Source organism: Spermophilus citellus (assembly GCF_964194105.1).
Source record: "Spermophilus citellus genome assembly, chromosome: 11".
Classification (NCBI taxonomy): domain Eukaryota; kingdom Metazoa; phylum Chordata; class Mammalia; order Rodentia; family Sciuridae; genus Spermophilus; species Spermophilus citellus.
In genome coordinates this window covers 97,484,423-97,506,048 of record NC_138192.1, presented here as the reverse complement: position 1 = coordinate 97,506,048, position 21,626 = coordinate 97,484,423, and the positions used below count along the sequence as shown (strand labels likewise).

Genomic DNA, 21,626 nt, shown 5'->3' with positions numbered 1-21,626 from the left:
TCTGACAACCTCTAATTTGTATTAGTATCCTCTGTTTTCATGGTATCACTCTCCCATTCTCTCATGCTTCCTAATTGCTCAGAGGCCCTGCCTCTTTGTAGTACCCAGTGCTCTGAACCATGACTGCTCTCAGCCACCAAAACCTCCTCTTATTTAGACTCACAGATTGAAATATGACCCCAAAGTAGCTTATACTCAAGTATACTACCAAACTAAGATCTGAGGATGATTCACTGCTGCCAGCTCTGTTTGCCCTTCCTTCTTTCCTTCTTTTCAGATGTTTTGATAGGCAAAAAAGTATTTGAATACAAAGCAAAAAAGCATATAATAATAGTGAATTAATCAGAACACTTTAGATTATACTTCAGTAACAGCAACAATAAATGTCAATGGCTTAAGCTTACAAAGATTTGTTTCTTACTCCAAATCAGATTTTTTTGGGGGGTTCTCCAATTCACATAGTCACTCAGGGACCCAGGGACCCAGGCTGGGGAGCAGCCACCATTTCTAACACTGTTACTTGCTGTGCTTGCAAGGACAAAGTGAAGAAAGCTCTGGAGGGACTCACATGGGCAATAATGCCTTGAGCTGGACATGACACACCATTTTTTGTTTTTCTTATTTGCTTTTTAGTAGGGGGATTGAACCCAGGGGTGCTTTACCACTGAGCCATATCCCCAGTTCTTTTTTTTTTATAATTTTTTTTATTTTGAGACAGGGTCTCACTAAGTTGCTGAGCCTGTCTTCAAACATGTAATCTTCCTGCCTCAGCCTCCCTGCTATCTGGGATTACAGGCATGTGCTACCATGCCTAGCTAGACATGACACATCTTGAGGGACCCTGGAAAGACTGGAAAAATTTTACTGTCCTTATATCCATTTATTGTTTATCCCTAATAACTAATGCAGTATTGGGCCCAGTAGAAAGTAAATGTTTATTAAATTGAACTGATCTTCAGGAACTCTGATTGGGGTTTGTTTTAAGCTATTTTAGGCCAAAAAAAATAATAGAACCTATGAAGTAAAGCTTGAAGGTCCCTAGACTGTCTAGCATCCTTGAATTGTAAGTATTAGGAATCCAAAGCCCTTTGAATCTACCTGAGAAGAATAGAATTTCAGGATGGATCATTCATAATCTAGTCACTTTCATGGATATCATATTCTTGATGATTCAAGAAAAGAGCTCCCATATAGTTATTCTTTTTCTGCTGCTTAGCACATGATATTATGCAGTGAATATTTGTTTGATACCTGATGTATAGTGTCATGGACTTAGAATCAATTTCTGGAGTCTTAAGCATCTTAAGAGATTAAGGCTATAGAATTTTTGACAAAACCATCATTTTTTTTTTGCATGGTAGTATAGTAGAGTTTTATTAAATTTGCATTTCCATCATATAAATTCTACCATACATACATAGGGGAAAAGAGAGAGAAAAAAATAATAGATAAGCAGTCCAGGCAGTTCTAGTTATTACTCTATTCACTGAGTTGATGCCTCCAAGAAAATGTAAGATGAAAACTTCAGTCTACCCTAGTTGCAATTGAAGGTGACTTCAGTAAAAGAAATTCATCTCATTGCATGTGCTTCTAATGCTCAAATACATGGCAAAATTTTTTCATACAACGTGGCCCCCCCAAATGTATGCCAACTGAATCATCTGGCACTCACCCAAAAAGCCAATGCTCTGGTTTAATGCTGGAGGAAAAACAGTGTATGTGACAGCTCACTGTGAGGTGGCATATTTATCTCCAACATAGCACAATTTTGATTGTGTATATGTTTTGCTAAAACCATCTTTAGGACCTAATGTCCTGTGTAGAATGAGATGCTACAGTGTTCTTTTTCTTTAGAAAACTATTCACCAATAGTGGAGAGATACTTCTACCCATAGTCGTCTTCTGTTATTTTGTTCAAGGTGCTTTTCTGTTTGCTGTTTTCATATGGAGGTCTGAAGTCATGTTGAAGCCTGTGAACCTGTTTTATATACCTACTAGGAGATGTGGTATATACCCATGTGTAGTCATTGTGATGTTTTTACGTTCTACAAGCAGGTTAATGTTGGTTCTCCATCCTTTTCTCCAGAGTGCCTACCGCATGTTTACAAACAACACGTGTTTGAAGCACATGATCACCAAAGTCCGGAGGGACACCCACCACTTTGAACGCTACCAGCATAACCGGGACCTCGTGGGATTCCTCAACATGTTTGCGAACAAACAGCTGGAATTGCCGAGGGGCTGGGAGATGAAACATGATCATCAGGGCAAGGTAACATGAGGGGGTTGCCCCTGGGAGCAGCCGAATGACTGTGGGTCACTTGTGACTTTGGCACTTGGCTCTGCCTTTTCAGTGAGGGCTGAAGGCCCTTTGTGGGGACAGACATTCCATCTCCTCTTCAGGTGAAACCTGCTCTGGCAGGCCATTTGTTCCTATAAGCCCTCACAACACTAGTCTGAAATCAAGTATGGTGCAGAGGTGTGAATTTGGTGGGGACAAAGTTCCCTGGCTATTCTTCTACCTGTCGTTTCTGACCATTTTCTACTAATGAGATAAAGTGTTTCTTAGGCAACAACACTTTTCCTCCCTCTGTAGCTCCTGTTGTAGATATTTAAACAAAAAGTTGCGATATTGTTTGGAGAGGGCTACTAGGAGTCACTCAGCAAGTCACTGCTAAAGATACCATCTGGGCCTCAGCTCTGGCTCAGAATAGATTTTATTTGCACTCTGAACAACTCACTGATGCATTTATGATGAGAAATGCTTGACTATCAGAGGCCAGAGTAACCACATCTGTACTTCCTTTGTAGATGGGTGAACCAGAAAGTCTGGTGATAATCAGGAAGTCGTTCTATGAGTAAGAGTGAGAAAGTTGGTGCTTGTTATAAGGTGATCTCAGCCAAGATTTTATTTTTATTTAACATTTGCTAAGCACTTATTATGAGCCATGAAATGTTTATACGTTTTGTACATAGATGGTCCTATGTATAGCGAGTACTGCTTACTAAAGCAGTACTGTTAGTATTGCCACTTACAAATAAGTAGTCCCAGGCCCAGAATGGCTCTGTGACTTTCCTGGTGTCACTGAGACATGCAGAGGCTGAGCTGTGCTCAGACCCAGGCTGTCTGGTCCAAGGGGCTACACTCTTATCCATGATGTGCTCTCCAGAATTATGTAACCAACCTCAGCTTCCTTATCTATTAAAAGTCGTGGAATTTGTGACTTAAAGGATAGTGAGGATTAAAATGACATGATATTAAGAGTTCTTTTATATTTTTAATTACCCCCTTTTATCCCCTCTTCTACTCTAGCACTTTCACACAGAAGTTTCTTAAAACAAGTTGATGAGTGACACTTGCAAGCAGTAGTTCCCTGGTTAGTCAGCAAGCTTTGCTTTAGTCAAAATAAAAAGCTTCCGGGTTCCCTCTCTACTCCTCTTCCTCCTTCCTTCTAAGCCCTTACAAGAAGCAACTCCTGGGTTTGCTCCATTTGACCTCTCTTAATGTATGTGTTGTCTTAGGTTTTTTTGTATTACATGCTTGAAAAAATAGAGATTGTGTTTGCACTTTACCTGTCTTTTGGAAGAATATTTTTTGGTAATTACTTAAGGCCAAGGATTTAAATTGTTTAAACTGGATGAGATTTCATAGGATTTAAATACATACAATATTAAATACATACAGTATGTTGTGTTTGGGAAATCCTTTCTCCCCTGAACCTTCTTGCATTGTCTCACATGTGAGCTTTTGGGGGACACCTTGCATCCAAACCATAACACAGGCACTCTACTAAGTACTTTCCCATGGATTATCTTATTATTTTACAGTGAAAAACATGTTTGAGTCACATAAAAAAAAGAGAAAAAAGAAGTAAAACATTAGTTAAATTAACCACTAATCAGAATGAGAACAGAACATCAAGTCTTGTTAGGTAAGACAATGATGAAGATGATGCTGATGTGTATTTATTAAACTTATCCATGTGCCAGACTGTTTTAGTCAGCTTTTTTGCTGCTGTGAATAAAAGATCTGACCAGCACAATTTTAGGGGAGGAAAAGATTATTTGGGGGTCATAGTTTCAGAGGTCTTAGTCCATGGACAGCAGGCTCCATTCCTCGGGGCTCAAGTTGAGGCAGAGCATCATGGCAGAATGTGTGGCAGAGGGAAGCAGCTCACATGGTGGTCAGAAAGCAGAGAGAGACTCCACTTGCCAGTTACAAATATATGCCCCAAAGTCACACCTCTAATTCCCACCTCCTCCAGCCACACCCTAACACTTCGGTTTCCACTCAGTTGATCCCTATCAAGTCATTAATTCACTGATTTGGTTAAGACTCTCACAACTCAATCGTTTCTCCCCTGAACATTGCATTGTCTCACATGTGAGCTTTTGGGGGATACCTCACATCCAAACCATAACACAGGCACTCTACTAAGTACTTTCCCATGGATTATTTTATTTATAGCTCATGGCAGTGTATGAGGTGGGTATTATGTGTATGTATTCACAAGGAAGTGAGAAACCCACTGTACTCTAATTCAAAGGAATTTTTTATGACATTTGCCAGTAAATGGATGGATCTGGAGAATATCATGCTAAGTGGAATAAGCCAATCCTCCAAAACCAAAGGTCGAATGATTTTGCTGATATGTGGAAGCTAAACTATAATAAAGGTGTGGAACGGAATGAAAGAGAAATTCAATAGATTAGACAAAGGGAAAAAAAGGAAGGAAGGGGGATAGGAATAGGAACGAGTAGAATAAATCTTACATAATTTTCTTATGTACACATATGAAAATACCTAAGTGAATCCCACCATTATGTCCACTCACAAGAATGGGGTCCTAATTAGAATAAGATATATCCTATGCTTATATAATTTAATCAAATGGTTCCTACTGTCATGTATAACAAAAAAAATAACCAATAAAAGAAAATTTAAAAAACAAATAAATAACAGATATTTAAACATCTCAAGGAAGAGAAATTCACCAGGACAAATTCTGGGATTACTAGTGTCCTTCAAAGTTGAGTCATACATATTGATCATGATTAGATCATGGGTAATTTCTAACAGAACATGTGGTCAGGAACCCATGGATGGCTTTGTGCCTAAATATCAGGAGGGCTCATGCTAGGGGCTCACAGTATCAATGTAAAGAATGGAGTTCACATGTACTGATGGCTTATTAGATGCCAAGATCTATGCTAAAGATATTATTTCATTTATTTCCACAGCAATTCTCTTAAACAGTTTTTACTACAGATGAAAATCAGGCTCAGAAAGATTGAGTTAATTGCATGCAGTAAATTCTTGGATGCAAACCCTGGTCTTTTTGTATTAATAGTTGCATAGGGTTGGGATGATATGGTGAGTGAATGCTCAAAGCTCTCCTGTACAAGGTCCATCTAGACCTCAGTGTCCACAAACTGTCTAATTTGGGAGGCATCATTTTAAATCCCAGGGTCTGACTTACCTTATCTGTACAAATAAATGGGGTGGTCATCTTTTCCTCTGATAGTTGGCCATTGCACATTTTCTTTTGAGAAAAAGGTATACTCAAACACTTAGTTCATTGCTAAATTGGGTTATTTGGCTTTATTTTATCGAGTTCCAAAAGTTCTTTAGATGCTAGACCCTTATCAGACACATGGCTTACAGATATTTTCTCATGTTTCCTGGGTCATATTTTCACTGTCTTGATGATATTGTTGACAGCACAAAAGTTTTATCTTTGATGTAGTCTATCTGTATTTTCTTTTGTTATTTGTGCTTTTGGTGTTATAGCTAAAAATACATGTAACTTAAGGCTACAAAGGTTTACTCTTCTATTTTATTCAAGAGTTTTATAGTTTTAGCTTCTCAATCCATTTCAAACTATAACCCATTTCTAGCAAATGTTTTTAATGGTGTGAGGGGTAGGGATCCAACTTCATTGTGTGTGTGTGTGTGTGTGTGTGTGTGTGTGTGTGTGTGTATGTATCTAATTATCCCAGCATAATTTGTTGAAAAGACTCTTCTTTCCCAATGGAATATCATTAGTCATTAGAGAAATGCAAATGAAAGCCACAGTAAGTTAGTACCTGACACCCATACTTGAAAAAATGGAAAACAATAAATGTCGATGAGAATGTGGAGAAATTGAAGCCCTCATCTATTGCTTTGGAAACAGTTTGGGAGTTCCTCAAAGGGTTTAACAAATAATTGCCCCATGATCTTACAATTCTACTTCTAGGTAAATACCCAAGGGAAATTAAACATACCTCTACATAAAAACTTGTATATGAAATGCATAGCAGCATTTTTCATAATAGCCAATAGTTGGAAGTAACCCAAATGTGCATCAATAGGTAAATAAAATGTGGAAAATTGATGCAGAGGAATACTACATAATAATACTACCAATGAATGATGTCTGATACATGCTATAACACAAACTGAAAACATTTTCTAAGTGAAAGAAACTAGTCAAAAGATCACCTATTATTCAATTTCTGTGAAATATCCAGAATGAGGAAATATAGAGACAAAAAGTAGATTAATAGTAGCATAGGGTTGGGATGATATGGTGAGTGAATGCCCATGGGTATAAGTTTCATTGTGGGGTTCAAAGATGTCCTAAAATTAGGAGTTGGAAGTAGTTGCACAACCCTGTCTCTGTACTTTAAACAACATGATATATGTACTTTAAATGAATGAATTGTATAGTATCCAAGTTAATGGTTAATAAAACTGTTTAAAAGTGAATAGTTTGAGAAGACCAAGATTGCCTTTTTAGCTCCCAGATTTTATAGATTTCTGCTACTTTCATCTCAAAGATTAGATGATATTAATATCAAATTTGCACGTGTCTCAGTGTGTTTTGATTGCTCTATCTAACAAGATACCTTAGAGTGTAGCTCATAAACAACAGAAGCGTATTTCTCACAGTTCTATAGATTGAGAAGACTTCTTAATGCTGTCACCTTGGGAGTTAGGTTTCAACATATGCATGGTGAGGGAGGGAGCACACAAATATTTATAATAGTAATGCTTTTCCTTCTGCTTTTAATTATGTTTGGAGAGGTCACTTGTTTAAAATTCCATAGTGGTATTCCTTTCAGCAGTATTTTTTTCCCATTAGTTATTTCCTTAATTATTTTAATTCGTAATGTTGAGAATGAGAACTGAGCCAAGCTTAATTTCATACAGGGTTGACTTTATGAGACTGTGTCATCAACATCTGTATGTATCTGTGGGATCTAAGGCCCAGGATTTTCACTCAACATGCAGGACATACATTTTGACTTAGTTCGTTTTTTTTTTTTTTTTTTTTTTTTTTTTTTTTTTTTAAGAGAGAGTGAGAGAGGAGAGGGAGAGAGAGAGAGAGAATTTTTTTTAATATTTATTTTTAGTTCTCGGCGGACACAACATCTTTGTTGGTATGTGGTGCTGAGGATCGAACCCGGGCCGCACGCATGCGAGGCGAGCGCGCTACCGCTTGAGCCACATCCCCAGCCCTTAGTTCGTTTTGAAATGAAAGAAAGTAGGTCAGTGTGAAAAGAAAGTTTCTGCTTGCTTCTCATTGTAATAATTTTTAAACTTTTGAATATTCTCAGGAGTGTGAAAATCAAGGGTAATTTGGGATCTGAATAACTGTTGATATAGTTTTTTTATTATTTATGCAAGAAATATGCATCAATAGTATTAAATGGGACTGAATTAAATAATTTCTGATTCTTGGCTGAGTTTAATCATTAGTGTGTGCTCATGGGGATAACATATCTAGAAAAAAATGTGCTTTAATAAGGAAAACCAAATGGTATTTAACCTAGGAATGGATTTCTTTTATGTTTTTTGTTAATTTGATGGGTTTGAGCAAATGATGCTGAAGTAGGTCAGGATTCTTGAATCCAACACTATAGGATATGACCTCCGTGAACCTCCATTTTTTTAGGAACCCTCTTTTTTGTGTGTGGGGTTGGGGGTTGAACTTAGGGCCTTCCACATCCTAAGCAATCACTGTCACTGAACTACAGCCCCAGCCTTCCCATTTTCTTTCCTATGCGGTTTAGGATCAGTTCTTTCCAGCTCCTAGAAATGTGATTGGCATCAAATTATAGAACAGTAGGTTTACAAATGGAAGAAAAACAATAATAATTAGTATGGTAGTGATCATGATTCATTCATTAATGAACTTATTAAATTTTAGAAGATAAAAGCTATGTGTTTGAAAGGCTTTAGAGGTTCATATTTAATTTGAAGTCAACAAGAATAAGGAATATAAAACATCTTCAAAATGAAAAAGAATATACAGCCCTCTGAGACTAAAGAGTAGGATGTGGTCTGCTCAATGGGTTGCTGCTACCCTACTCAACAAAATGTTGATTTGAGTAGGGACAGATGTAGGGTGAATAAAGAGTTTTGTCAATTGAGATTTCTGAAAATGATAAAAATTTGACAATGGTTGAATCCTTACTTTAGCAGAAAATGCCTGGACGATTTATAAAAGATACATGTTTACTTCTGCCTTAAACCTGAGTGCTCTTTTTTTTTTTTTTTTAACCATGAGTACTGTCTTTGTGGGGTCTGATAGATTTGTTCCCTTGCTGAATCAGTGACCTTTTGCTCTGATAGTTGCTTGTCTTGTCATATTTGCTCATGAAAGTCGGATTTAAAAAATAGGGCTGGAGCTGTAGTTTAGTGGTAGAGCCCTTGCCTAGAACATGTGAGGCACTGGGTTCATTTCTCAGCACCACATGAAAAAAATAAAGATATTTTTGAGCTGGGGTTGTGGCTTAGCGGTAGAGCGCTCAGCTCGCACGTGTGAGGCCCTGGGTTTGATCCTCAGCACCACATAAAAATAAATAAATAAATTAAAAGTATTGTATCCAACTATAACTAAAAAATAAATTTTAAAAAAGATATTTTATCCATCTATAACTAAAAATAATTTATTAAAAAAATTCTCAAATGATAAGGTATGTTAACTTAGAACTGGAACCAAAATCAGATCTACACATTTGCACAGAATCATGCACTTCTATTTAAGGCCACTGGGCACTCTTCCCCTAGACATTGCTGGTTAACCATGGATACCTCACCTTTGGATTATTAAAGATTATGTACCATAGCATTGGTGCAGGTTATGCAGGGGTCCAGTGTAGAATGACTTGTTTCTGGCATGAGATACCTGGAAATTTTTCATAGTAGAGGTAGTATTTGAGCTGAGCTTTCCATGATGGGTAGGATGGTGATTAAAAGAGATTATTGAAAAGAAAAGAAAAAAAAATAAGAATAGAAAGGGAAATCCAGAAGTAAAGGCACAGAGACAGGAAAGCACCAGGTGGGTATGTCTCATTCCTGTGAAGAAATAACTGGTAAATCTCAAGAGACTCATCTCAATGAAATGAAATCAGAGGCAGCTACATTGCAGAGGGTTGAGGATAACAGAGAGTGTTGCAAAAAAGACATGAATAACAACAACAACAAAAGTGGGGTTTTATTTCTTTATTTAAGTTTTAGGAAAAGAACTCTATACTTTTCTGTTTCAAACGTTAAATATGAAGTGCCCCCATCCCCACTTTGCTTTGTACTCTCAAACAATATTAACACAGAGTATTTTCCCCAGATTATTCTACTTTGGCTTAAATTCAAATTCTAGGAAACCTTGATCTTTATAAGCAATATGCCATAAACTTTATTTTTGAAACAAAAGTGTAAAATGATAATTATATTTTTATTTAAAGTAAAATGTCTTTCCCATGATTTCCTGTGTTTTTTGCCTTCAAAAATCACATGTTAAATCCAAGCTTTGTAATTCTGATTAGGAGTCTGAGTGTCCACATGGTCCAAATAACCAACTTTGATGACCACAGCAAATAGCAATTTTGGTTCTGAGGACAGATTTTTGAACAGAATAGGTATTTGTGTTTTAGAAGTCACCATCGGCTGAGCCTACTTGGGGGCTCTTGTTCTACCAAACCTAAATGGGCTGTGTGGCCTCAAAAGTTATCTCAGGTATGACCTAGGCCCTGGTTTTAATCCTACAGGAAACTGATGGCCTGTAATTTACTGGGTCAAGTTCTATTTAGCTCAGTGAATAAAAGGCAACTTAATATTTAGAGGTCTCAAGTGAATTCCCAAAATCCTTTAGCAAGATAAGTGTCACATTTTGAAAAAATATGTTTTTGTCTACTTAAGTACATTTGTTACTTTTGTGATAAATATCTTTAATGGTTTTGAAACCATGAATACCTCTTTGTGGTAGTGACCTGGTTTAAATACCTTGTGTTATATAGCAATCTAGATGAAGATGGGATTAAATTCTAAATCTATAGATAGAACATTTTTTTTTAGGATCTCTTACCTATTTTTAAAGGGGTAAGGTGATGTCAGATCAAAAAATAAACCACAAATAAATATACATGGAGGGCCATGGCAAAAAAAAGTATTTTGGGGGGCTGTATAATGTTTCAAATGAGACAATAGAACAGATTTTGGGCTTGTGGGTATCTTACTGAGTAGATTGCCAGATTTATAGAATCTGAAAGGAATTTCCCCAAAATGGAGATGGACTTTGGTATTTATTTATTTATTTTAAACAGTGTCCCTAAGACCTGCATTGGATTTCTAAAAATATATATTATTTTCAAATTTTGTGGTAATGCCTTTTTACTCCACCTTATACATACTAATTTGGATTTTCAGTCTTCCATAATGATGTGCTGGTAAATGAGAAAGACAATCTGACTGTCTTTCTGTAACATAGATACAAGTGTGTTTTGTTTTATTTTGTTTACGTGGTCTTTTAATATGTATTTCTGGTTTGGCAAAATATTAACTGGAAACAATTTCAAACCTCCTTAATTTAGATTGTTGAGCCTGAGGTTGGTGTTTCTTCACAAATACTGATGGCTTTTTCTTTTCTTAAAATAATAGAAGTTTAAAAAAAAGAAGAAGAAGAAAGAATTGTGTAAAGAAAGAAATGTGTTTTGTTTGGCCTCACTAAAATACCACTTGGCTCCAAACACCCCATATTTCCTGATTCTGGCTATGCCCCAAAGCTGTGAAAGGGTAGACGTGTTTAAAATGAGATCTGAGTTTGTGTATTTGCATTCCTTTCAGTTTTTGAGTTCTTAGTCCTAGCTGGCCCAGCACTGTAAAGCTTGAGTGAATTTCTTTAATGAAACTTAACAGTAGGGAATCAATGTTATTCAAAATTTGCTTTGCTAGTGGCTAATATGAAAAGCATCCCCCCCCCAGGTAATTGCTTTTCTCATATAGTTTGCATTTCCAACATACTATACAAACAGTTAATACATGACAGATACTTTCATAAGTAATCACAGGCTATTCAAAATTGTGACATAAAAGAGACCCAAATTGGAAAAAAAAAGTACTAGGTCAACTTCATTGCTAGCTTGAACTAGTTAGCATTTCCTGTGGGAAAGAGGTCCACTTTTCTGACATAATTGATAATGTCTGTCACAAATAGAGATGGCAAGCCTGAAATTTGCACAGGGACTTTTTCATGTTGTCCTGTTCATTTTAAAGTAGAATACATTTTTCACAACTCAGTGGAGAGTTGAGCAATGAATCCCTTTTAGGTGGGTATAGCAATGCACTAGGGAAACATGTCCAAGGTGGCACAGTGAGCCCAGAGAAGAGCCAAAGGCACCTGAAGGAGCTGCTTCTCAGCACTTTCTGTTAGGGCTCTAGCCCTGGGGTGCTGATAGAGGCTTAATCAACACCTTTTCCCCAAATGTGTGGGTCTTCAAAAGCACCTGTAAACAAGATACACATTCCATTTGACTCTAAAACAGAACCCCTTGTGAGATACAAATAGCATGTAGTTCCCACCCCAGGCCATGCCTCCAACAAGTCTGTGGGAGAACCACATAGGGTATATGGGGTATGGTCTGCTGTCTTTGATGGGTAGCAGCCTATTCAGTGTTGAAGCAGAGTAGGCCAAACATCATGAGTGGCTGTTCTTGTCAGCCTGATTCAATACATACCTGAGTGCTTTTCTAAAGTCAAGTATCAGATGAAGGTATGAGGGGAGTAGGAAGAACACAATTAAACGAGAAAAATGCTAAGTAGAAAGCAGAACAGAAGAAAAAGAGAAGAGATAAGAAAAGAGGGTTGATGGGAATGAGGTATGCCTATTGGGCTTTGGAGTCAGACAGAAAGATAGCTTTGTATGTTTCCAGCTCCATATTTTGCTTAAATTGGGAACTGATACCCAGATAGTTTAATGATGAACCCTAATAAAATACAATTATTATCAAATAATGAAAATTCCTATTTATAATGGTGATTCCTGACTTTAACTTAGGAAGACTATGTTTCCTCTACAGTGTGGAGACGTCAGGGAAGGATTTGACTTGGCTGTAGTGTGACAGAAGATTTATGAAAAATTTAACACTGAAGATTGTATTTGTGCACATAGAGAAGCTTAGAGGTAGGTAGTCTAGGATTCACTAGGTAGTTCATCAAGTTGCAAGAGCCGCCTGGCTCCTTCTAGCTTTTTTGCTTCACCAGGTTCATGTTTTCAGTGTGGCTACTGAAGCTCCAGCTCTTACATCTTTGTTTCAGGGAGCAGGATAAGATGAAGGACAGAAGGAAGGCTCAAATTGTGCCATGCAAAGGGCTTCCCAGAAGTGCCCATGTTTCACATCTGCTTGGCCAGAGCTTATCTTGGCCACTCAACTATAAGGGACCACCTGAGTAGCATAGTTTTCACTGGTATTTCCCTCCCCCACCTCTCTCTCTCTCTCTCTCTCTCTCTCTCTCTCTCTCTCTCTCTCTCTCTCTCTCGCCTACATAAGGCCTGTAGAGAGAAAACACCTTGATCCTTAGGAAAATGTCATAGAGATGAACAATAATATCAGTGATGGTAGTGGTCACTCACATTTGAGGTGCCATGGCTCTATGTTCAAAAATTTAGATGAACCCTATCCTTTAGCCTTCCTTTTATATAGATGTGGTTATCTCCATTTATCAGAAAAGAAACTGAGTCTTAATAAATTTAAGTAGTCTTTCCAAGGGTCCATCACCTGTGAGAGGTAGAGCTATAACAATGAACCAGAGGGGTCTTTTTCTAGATCTCAAGCATTTAACCATGACTTTGCCTCCCACTTCTCAAGTTTTCACCTGGTGGTTTATTCGTATCTGTAGTGGGATTTTAAAAAACCTTATGTCCCATTTATGTTCTTATGGTCTTTAGCTTCCTACTTTTTTCACCACACACACACACACACACACACACTTTATTTATTTCCCAAATTTTTAACTGTTTTTTTTTTTTGTGTGTGTGTGTGTGTGTGTGCTTGTGTGGTTTCTAAATACTTGGTTAGTTAATTATGAGTTGTCTCTTCACATTTTGGTCAGAAATCTGTATATTAAAGTTTTGGGCAATTTGTTACTTTGTTACTTACTGAGCAACCTTCTTCTCCTAGGCCCACTCCTAAAAGCTATGGGGATCACAGGGTAAAAAAAGAGTCCCTTCCCTCAAGGAATTTACAATATACTTCTTTAGAGAATGGATTTTAGACAAGCCTGTTAACATCCAATTAGGCTGACATACATGCAAATCACAATTGACCTAGATGTAGACACCCATGTGTCTATAATTACAAGAGCATCATTGTAGCTCTGGTGGCCACCCATCCCTTTAAAACATTCCTAAGAAATTACTAGAATAAATAGGCAATTCTGTTTAAACACTCTATATTTCCCCTTAAACAACATGGTTTATATTATTGTGTTAGTAAAAAAAAGCTTGTTAATGTTAATTTACACAAGGAAGATGGGGACTGAATTGTAATGCCTGTTATTTAAAACTAGGCATTAACCATGTCCAATTGTTATAGTTTAATTCCAATTTTATGACATTTTAAATTGTGTCAAGAATAATGGACAAGTATAAAGTCTAAATCAGGTGAACATTGGAATGAAGTTTGGAGCCAGTGCCTATCAATACAAGTCTATTAGGATTTATGACTGGTATGCTTTTTACAAAGTTTGAGAAAAAATATGTTCACCTGATAGGTTAGGGAAGAGAAAGAAGGAGCATTGGGAGGCTGGTGAAGAAATCTCGCACAAAACTTCCCTTTAATCCAGTCCTTGTACCTGCAAATCAAATATTAAGAGAAGGAATCAAGAAAAAGTCTTATTATACCCTTTTTCTTTTGCTTTTTTTTCCTAGTGAATCTATCATTTTACTTGATCTAAAAGTTATTTTTTATAAAAAAATAATTTTTTATAACTTGGAACTACCAACAAATTACATACCCCCATTTCCTGGTTATGTACAACCAGAAACATTTTGTCCCATTAATGGGGAAGTGATTTTTAAAATAGGCATAAATATATCACCTGTATCTTACATTTGCCTAGATAGATTTATTCTTAGTCTTTCAAGTACTTTGTTAACTGAGCTCCATCAGTTTGAAAAGTCAGTTCTTTTTGCCTAGGTCACTCGTCATACATCATGTGCCCAGACCTTTGATTTATAGATACTGAGTCTCCTGGCTTTACTAATAGTCCCTTTTATCTTTGGTGGTTTCATTCACTTTATCTGATCAATGTCTAATTGAACTTGAGATACTGGGTTTCATTATTATCTTGAGTGAACTTTACTTTGAAAACTTACAACATTTAACCTAATGATATGAAGTTTCACTTGTATAGACTTTTATAAACAAAATGCATAAACATACAAAAATGCATTTCTACATTGTATTTGATCCTTACTGCAACACTGAGAAAATTGGCTTAACTTCATTCATGATTTCATGTTGTCAGTATGAAGTAAACATGATAGACAGACGTGGTTTTCACCCTCCCAACCTGTTAGTGGGAAGAGATGTTTATTATGAATGAGGGAGACATGTTTTTATAAGAAATCTATAGCTCGGAGAACTGAAGCAACTTGCCCAGAGTCATGGTAGATATGTGATAAAGGTTTGGGTGTGTGATGGATGACTAAACTAGAAAGGTAAGCAGGAGGGAGATTCTTAGTCTTGAAAAACTGACCAAAGTATTAGGATGAATAACCATTAGAGACTCTGGATTAGGGTGGTGTTTTAGTCAGCTTTTTTGCTGCTGTAACTAAAATATCTGACGAGAACAATTGTAGAGGCATAAAAGTTTATTTGAGGGCTCACAGTTTCAGAGGTCTCAGTCTATGAACAGCAATCTCCATTCCTCAGAGATCAAGGTAAGGCAGACTATCATGGTGGAAGAGTGTGTCAGAGGAAAGTGACTCACATGACGATGAGGAAGAAGAGAGACACTAAGTTCGGGTCATGAAATATACAACCCAAAGGCACACCTCCAATGAGCTACCTCTTCCAGCCACACATACCCACCTTCAGTTACCACTCAGTTCATCCCCATTAGGGGATTAATTCACTGATTGGATTAAGTCTGTCATAATCTAGTCATTTCTCCTCTAAACCTTCTTGCATTGTCTCACACATGAGCCTTTAGGTGACACCTCACATCTAAACCATAACAGGTGGTAATATAATCCATGGTTAGAAGGAATATTCTTAGAGTAAGATACCAGCTAAATGGATAAAGGTGGTGGAGATGTGGCCAACAGACAAACTTTTAATACTTATATGTATAAGATAAAGTCCTGAAATAATGGAGTGGTTCAGGAAGGGGATGGGGCAGACAAATAGAGGCCACTGCACTGGGGAAATGGAAGGGTCTCGGTGGCTGACTGCTTAGGAAAAGGAAAAGACAAAGATAAGAATTCACTGATGCTGATGTTTCAGATCATAAGAACTTATAATGACCACATTTGGGAAGCACCTAATAAGCGTCCATTAAAAGAACCCCGAAATGTCCCTTCTTGTGGCATCCTTCTAAGACCACATCTTTGATGACACTCTCTTTGGAGTGTTTTCTAAAACCAGTCACAATGTTCCCTCCTGCTCCCTTCTAGACCTAGTCTAAGTGTGGCTCTCTCTATTCTGCTCTATCCCAAGGGATGAGGAGCAGTTACCACAAAGATTAGAAATTATGAAAAACTGGACCCAAGAAGTGGACCTCTTCCTGAAGGTGTGATGGTCTAGGTCAGCTGAGACACGTATGTGGCATGTGTTCTCTATTGATTTGCTGGATTGTATCCTAGGCATTTTTTGTCGACCACAACTCCCGAACCACCACTTTCATTGATCCTCGGCTCCCGCTGCAGAGCAGTAGACCCACAAGTGCACTGGTTCACCGGCAACACTTGACCAGACAACGCAGCCACAGTGCGGGTGAGGTGAGTCACATGCTGCAGGGACTGACCTGCTGGTTGATAGAAGCTACAGGGATGTGGTGGTTGGTGGAATTGGGATGGCTTTTTGTTATGTTTTTTGCTTTGCTTTGTTTTTCTAGTTTGATTTAAAAGGAGGATCATTTGGTTGATGAAAAGCTTTATAATGTTGACAGGCTTCTCTAGAAATATGCACAGCCTAAGATACAAATTTTAAAAGTAGGACATATGAGGAAAGACTGGAGATTTTTTTTATTAACTCAGAGAAAGGTGAGAGGGAATTAATGATGCACTAAAATGTTATTAGAAGATGATAATGAGCCTTTTTGCACACCCAAGGACATAAGAAGAAATGAATGCAACTTTTAGTGGACTAAAACTTTATTCAATATAGGAAAGAATTTCCCAAGTGAGGTTTGCTGGATTACATCCAAGACTATGGAGTTGAGGAATCCTCACTAGTATTCTTTAAGATTAGGATATATCCAATGGGCTTGATTTATATACTAAATACCCAGAGAAAATTGGATGAACTAAAAATTACTGAAAACTCCGTGGGCTACTTGCCAGTTTGTAGTGGCCCGTGGTAACCACATGAGGGCCCTCCAATATCCTAACCCAAAACACAAATCCTTTCTGGATTTACCTTTTTCTTTAGCAGTTTAAATACAAGGAAAGTTTCAGGTTAAGTTAGTTTGCTTCTCCTTAGAATAGGCTTATGCTTTGAGTGTTTATCATTCCTTAATGTACATTGTTTCTAACTATTCCCTCTACAAATAGAATTAAGATTCTTTTGCAGCATGCTTTTCATGTCTAAACACATATCACATTTTCAATATTATATTGTAAATCAAATATTGTTGTAGTCTTTCTTAAAAGAAAAATTATGAATGCAATAAATAACTGGATTTGATTCATCAAAATTGAGCTCTTGGAATTTCCCCTCATGATTTAAATGCCTCCTGTAATGCATCCTGTGTTTGCTGGTTGTAAGTGCAGACACAGAAGAATTATACGTGAGAAGCTCATATAAAAATGATACGTAAATCTATTGCAGGATGAGGTATGCACAAAAATATTTATGTTTTATGAGTAGCTTATAAATCTCTACCTTGCTGTCATATAAACCATTAGTGGTAAGCTGGAAGATACTGAGAGCATTCATTTTAAAAGCAAAACAGACCTCTCACCTTTGGACCTTGTGTGCAATGTGTAGCATAATTAGGACTCTGACTTATCACATGCCCCATGCACTTTAGCCATTACCTTATTGTGACTTCATAAGATGAAGCTGGAGGTTAGGTCAAATAAGACTCTTTTTATAAGGAAAAATACTTGAGATTAATAGCCACATTTATATTTCCTTTCAACCCGTCTCCTCTGAACTTGAATTATTTTCATGGTCTAGTAGTAACCCATTGTGGGAGAGAGGCCCTGAGAGGTATGTTAAAATTTGAATGAAGATTTCTCTTCCTATTGATAGAAACTGAGCAGTAGACTAGAGATAGCACCATAAGGACTCCTCATTCAGCCAAAGTGTTGTTGAACCTTTGCTAAGAACGTGCGAAATTTCTGGTGCAGTGGTTGGAAGCCTACACATCTTGAAGTGCTACCCATACTTAGCAGAGGAATTGCTTCCTGGCTTATAGTCTGATTTCAAGATGTGAGGTCTTGGAGAAGACCTTTGCTATCCAGGGAAATGAGACATAGGGCAATATGCTGACAGGAGGGAAACTATATATATTGGTTATTGAAAGGGTACATTCTCTGACTGATAGACAATATGTAGTTAATGATGGAATCCTTGCAGAGTGACTGATTCTATTCCTCAGGGCTAATAACTCAGGAGAAGCATCATAAGAAAACTAGTTATACACATGAGTCTTTCCAGCCACTGTTCTGTACTGATTCAGCAAGTATCCCAATTCATAGAAATATTGGTATCTCTCCCATTCAACAGATTAATGCCAAACATGCTCTACAGTGCAGAAACATAGTGGTTGGCATCATGAGAAATACAAATAATTAACATTTGTTGTTTGTGTTCTTAATTAGGAGAGAAAATATAAAATCATAATACCAATGAATAAAAAAATTCTTTATAAAGCTTTTTTTTTTAGTAGTAGTAGTTGGGAAAGAGGACTCTACTTTAATAACCTCTTTAGATAATTGTGGATATTTTTCATTTTGAAAATTTCTTTCCAGCTTTTTTGAGGTATAACTGATAAATAATATAATCTGTTAATAATGGTAACTGCTTTGGAAATCTACACTAAATCCTGTGGGAACTCAGAGTAGGCTGCATTTAACTTTAGCTTGAAGGGAAGGCTTCAACAAGGAGGGGCTGTTTGACCTATACTTTGAAGCATGAGTGAGAACATTCTTGAAGGATAAGCAAACAGTGGAGGGTGGAGAGGCTGTTTCTAGGGTGAGGACCTTCAGAAAAATCCTCAACAAACATCAGGCCAATGCCATATGATAAAATGGTTGTGAAGGTTCCAGTGGATGGAAGTAGGAGCTCCATTTCAAATGTACTAGTTTATAAATCCGTTGTGTTATTTTGCCTCTTGTTCTCTTATTCTTTTACACTACTGTTCTACTGATGTCTCAAAAGACTTCTGTAATATGGGGGAAATGCCAGAGTTTTCTGGCAATAATCTGAATGGGTATTTTGGAGCATCTACTTGTATGTATGACTTTCTAAATTGGTAGCAGGTACAATAAATAATTCAGGTTAGGGCAATCCTATTTAGCTTCTCCACACCTGCCACTGTTAGCTCCTTGGTGTGGGAGGCTCAAACTTGAAAGAGCTGTTATGCCAGGTGCTCTAATAGGCATGTGAAATTGCTGCTAAGGAGATAATACACTAACTTGGAACCCCATAGGAAGAGTGCTGAGACAGGGAATTCCCTGGCCTGCTTTAGCCACAAGAAGGAATATCCTGGCACTGCCCCAATACACTTTGTATCACCCAGTTCTTCCCTTTGATTGTACTGTTGCAGTTTTGTGTTATGTCAATGCATAAGTTATTCCTGATCAACAAGTCTGCTATTTAGGTGCCATAGCCTCAGTAATTACAAGCATATTGAACTACTTCTGTTACACTTGAAAATATTCACTGCCTAAAAAATAACAAATACAATACAAAAAAATAAAAAAAAATACTCACTGCCCCAGCTCCTTTCAAGGATGTGGGTACCTTAACTTTTCTCCCCTTCAGACATGAGAGCAGGGAGGGCTTTTGAGGACCCAGAGTCCCATGTCAGCTCCACTGCTGGCAACTGATCTGATTGGCTGGTACTTTGCCTTATTTGTTGTTAAATATTTTGAAAAACTTGGTTTGGGATGCTGATACAAAGTCCTCTAGCTCCTGATGCAGAACATAAATGATGCTTGCATTTGCAGGTAGGAGAAGATTCTCGGCACGCAGGACCACCAGTTCTCCCCAGACCGTCCAGTACATTCAATACAGTCAGTAGGCCACAGTACCAGGACATGGTTCCAGTGGGTATGTCACCCCTGTCCAGAAATCCCTCTGTGCTTTTGTGTCATTGTAGATGATGCATATTGTGCTCACACTTCCCTGTTAGCCTGCTATTCTCTGCCCTGTATTCAGAAACTATTGCATTAAGAAATTTCTAACAAAATCCCAGAGACTTTAGTCACAAATGGCTTGTGTCTTATAAAAACCTATTAGATAAGATTTTTTAAAAATAGTACTCTACCTTTTCTAAGTAGAAGCCTTAGGTTGTTAAAGTTAAGAAAGAATAATTTATTAAGGTAATATGATTTGCAATCATAAACTAAGCATGTGAACAAGCATACACTTAGGGTATATTTAAAGCTTGAGACAGAATTTACATGGTGTGTGAATCTGTAGTCACCTCACAAAGTAATCAAGCAAAGGTAGCACGTTCTTAAGGTGTTTTTGTAGCATATAGAAGGCAGCAAGAACCTTCAAAATAGTAAACTAAAAATAAATGAATGTGAGCATATAGGCCTAAAAAACAACTTGAGTGTTAAAATGATGAAGTTGAAATAGATCTATGGTTTTCAAACCTGGTGCCCCTAAGGCAGGTAGAGTAGATAGACCCAGGGAAGGTCATGTAGACTGTCTTTTCCAACATCTTAAATTAGAGCACTTCTCCATTGTCTGTTTCGATTTTTAAATTTTTGCTTTAAAAAAAAAACTACTATGTGGTGAAATGCAGTGTAATGACAATGACCCAAATATGTTTGATAACCACTGGATCACTGGATAAGAAGAAATCTAGGGTCAAGTCAGGCTGCATTTAATTGTGTCATTACTACTGTGATACTACATATCACACGTACTGTTTTAAAATGCTGTGAAAAAGTTATCTAGTTTCTAATCTTGGATGAAATATAAAAAAATAATAAATTATAAAAATGGCTTTTAGTTCATATATAATTACATATATATTTAGGGACAGTTTGAGTCAACACTGGGCTTCCATTTTAGCAGATAACATTTAAAAATTTTTATTCATACTCAACTAAAATATGTATGTATGGGCAGCATAATGTACCATAAAATTTCAGACAGCAGATGTCTACAGAATTATACTTCTTTTGTTTAATCATTTTTTAGTTTTTTTTTAAAGGCATGTTTCTTGATCATATGTATAAACACAAAAGTGTTGACTTAGCCAGGAACTCTCATGTTTAAGAATCTACTCTCTTCTATGACTTTAAATATATTTATGCCTTTCCAACATCTTAAATTAGAGCAGTTCTCCATTGTCTGTTTCTATTAACAGAGTTATTAATCAATTTTAATTAATTGTTTTTAAATTTCTTTAGCCAGCCTTGATTTGGAACATAAATTTTTTAATCATGTTTTGTTCATAGGTGATGATGATTATTATATTGCAGCTGTTTGCATAGTTATTTTGGTAAAAAGCGATTTATAGCTTAATAGCATTTATTTCCATGCAGAATTTGGGAATGATTTCTCCTCTGTATTTTGATTATAGCTCTTTGCATCTTTTGTATTTGCGGAACTCTGGTTCTGCCCCTTTACCTCTCTAGATGGCTAATATTTAACTAGAAAATGATTTTCCATTTATGACTGTTGTCATTTCTGTGAGGTTGATTTTGGTAAACTTAAAATGATCACTATCTAGAATCTTGGTGAACTAATCTTGTCATTTGATAATAAATATGGTTCATATTGAGTTTAATAAGAGTTGAAATGAGTTTAATAGGAATACTTAAGTAAGCCACACACATCAGATATAAGGCACAGTCACATAACAGGTTGGACACACACTGGAATGTCAGCTTCTATGATGGAAGAGACAGTGTAACTCCAAACTGTACATCTGAATGCCAGGAATATTATCT

General features: G+C 37.0%; 1 protein-coding gene across 4 annotated transcripts in view; it reads left to right on the top strand.

The window, feature by feature from the left end:
- The window catches only part of HECW2 (HECT, C2 and WW domain containing E3 ubiquitin protein ligase 2), a 360,484-nt gene that overhangs the window by 265,814 nt on the left and 73,044 nt on the right, over positions 1–21,626 (top strand). For all 4 annotated transcript variants that reach the window (XM_081260931.1, XM_081260932.1, XM_081260930.1 and 1 more), the window contains 3 exons: positions 2,087–2,272; positions 16,131–16,265; positions 19,665–19,767. In XM_081260931.1, the coding sequence (XP_081117057.1) occupies positions 2,087–2,272; positions 16,131–16,265; positions 19,665–19,767 (424 nt within the window). The remainder of the gene's footprint in view (positions 1–2,086; positions 2,273–16,130; positions 16,266–19,664; positions 19,768–21,626) is intronic.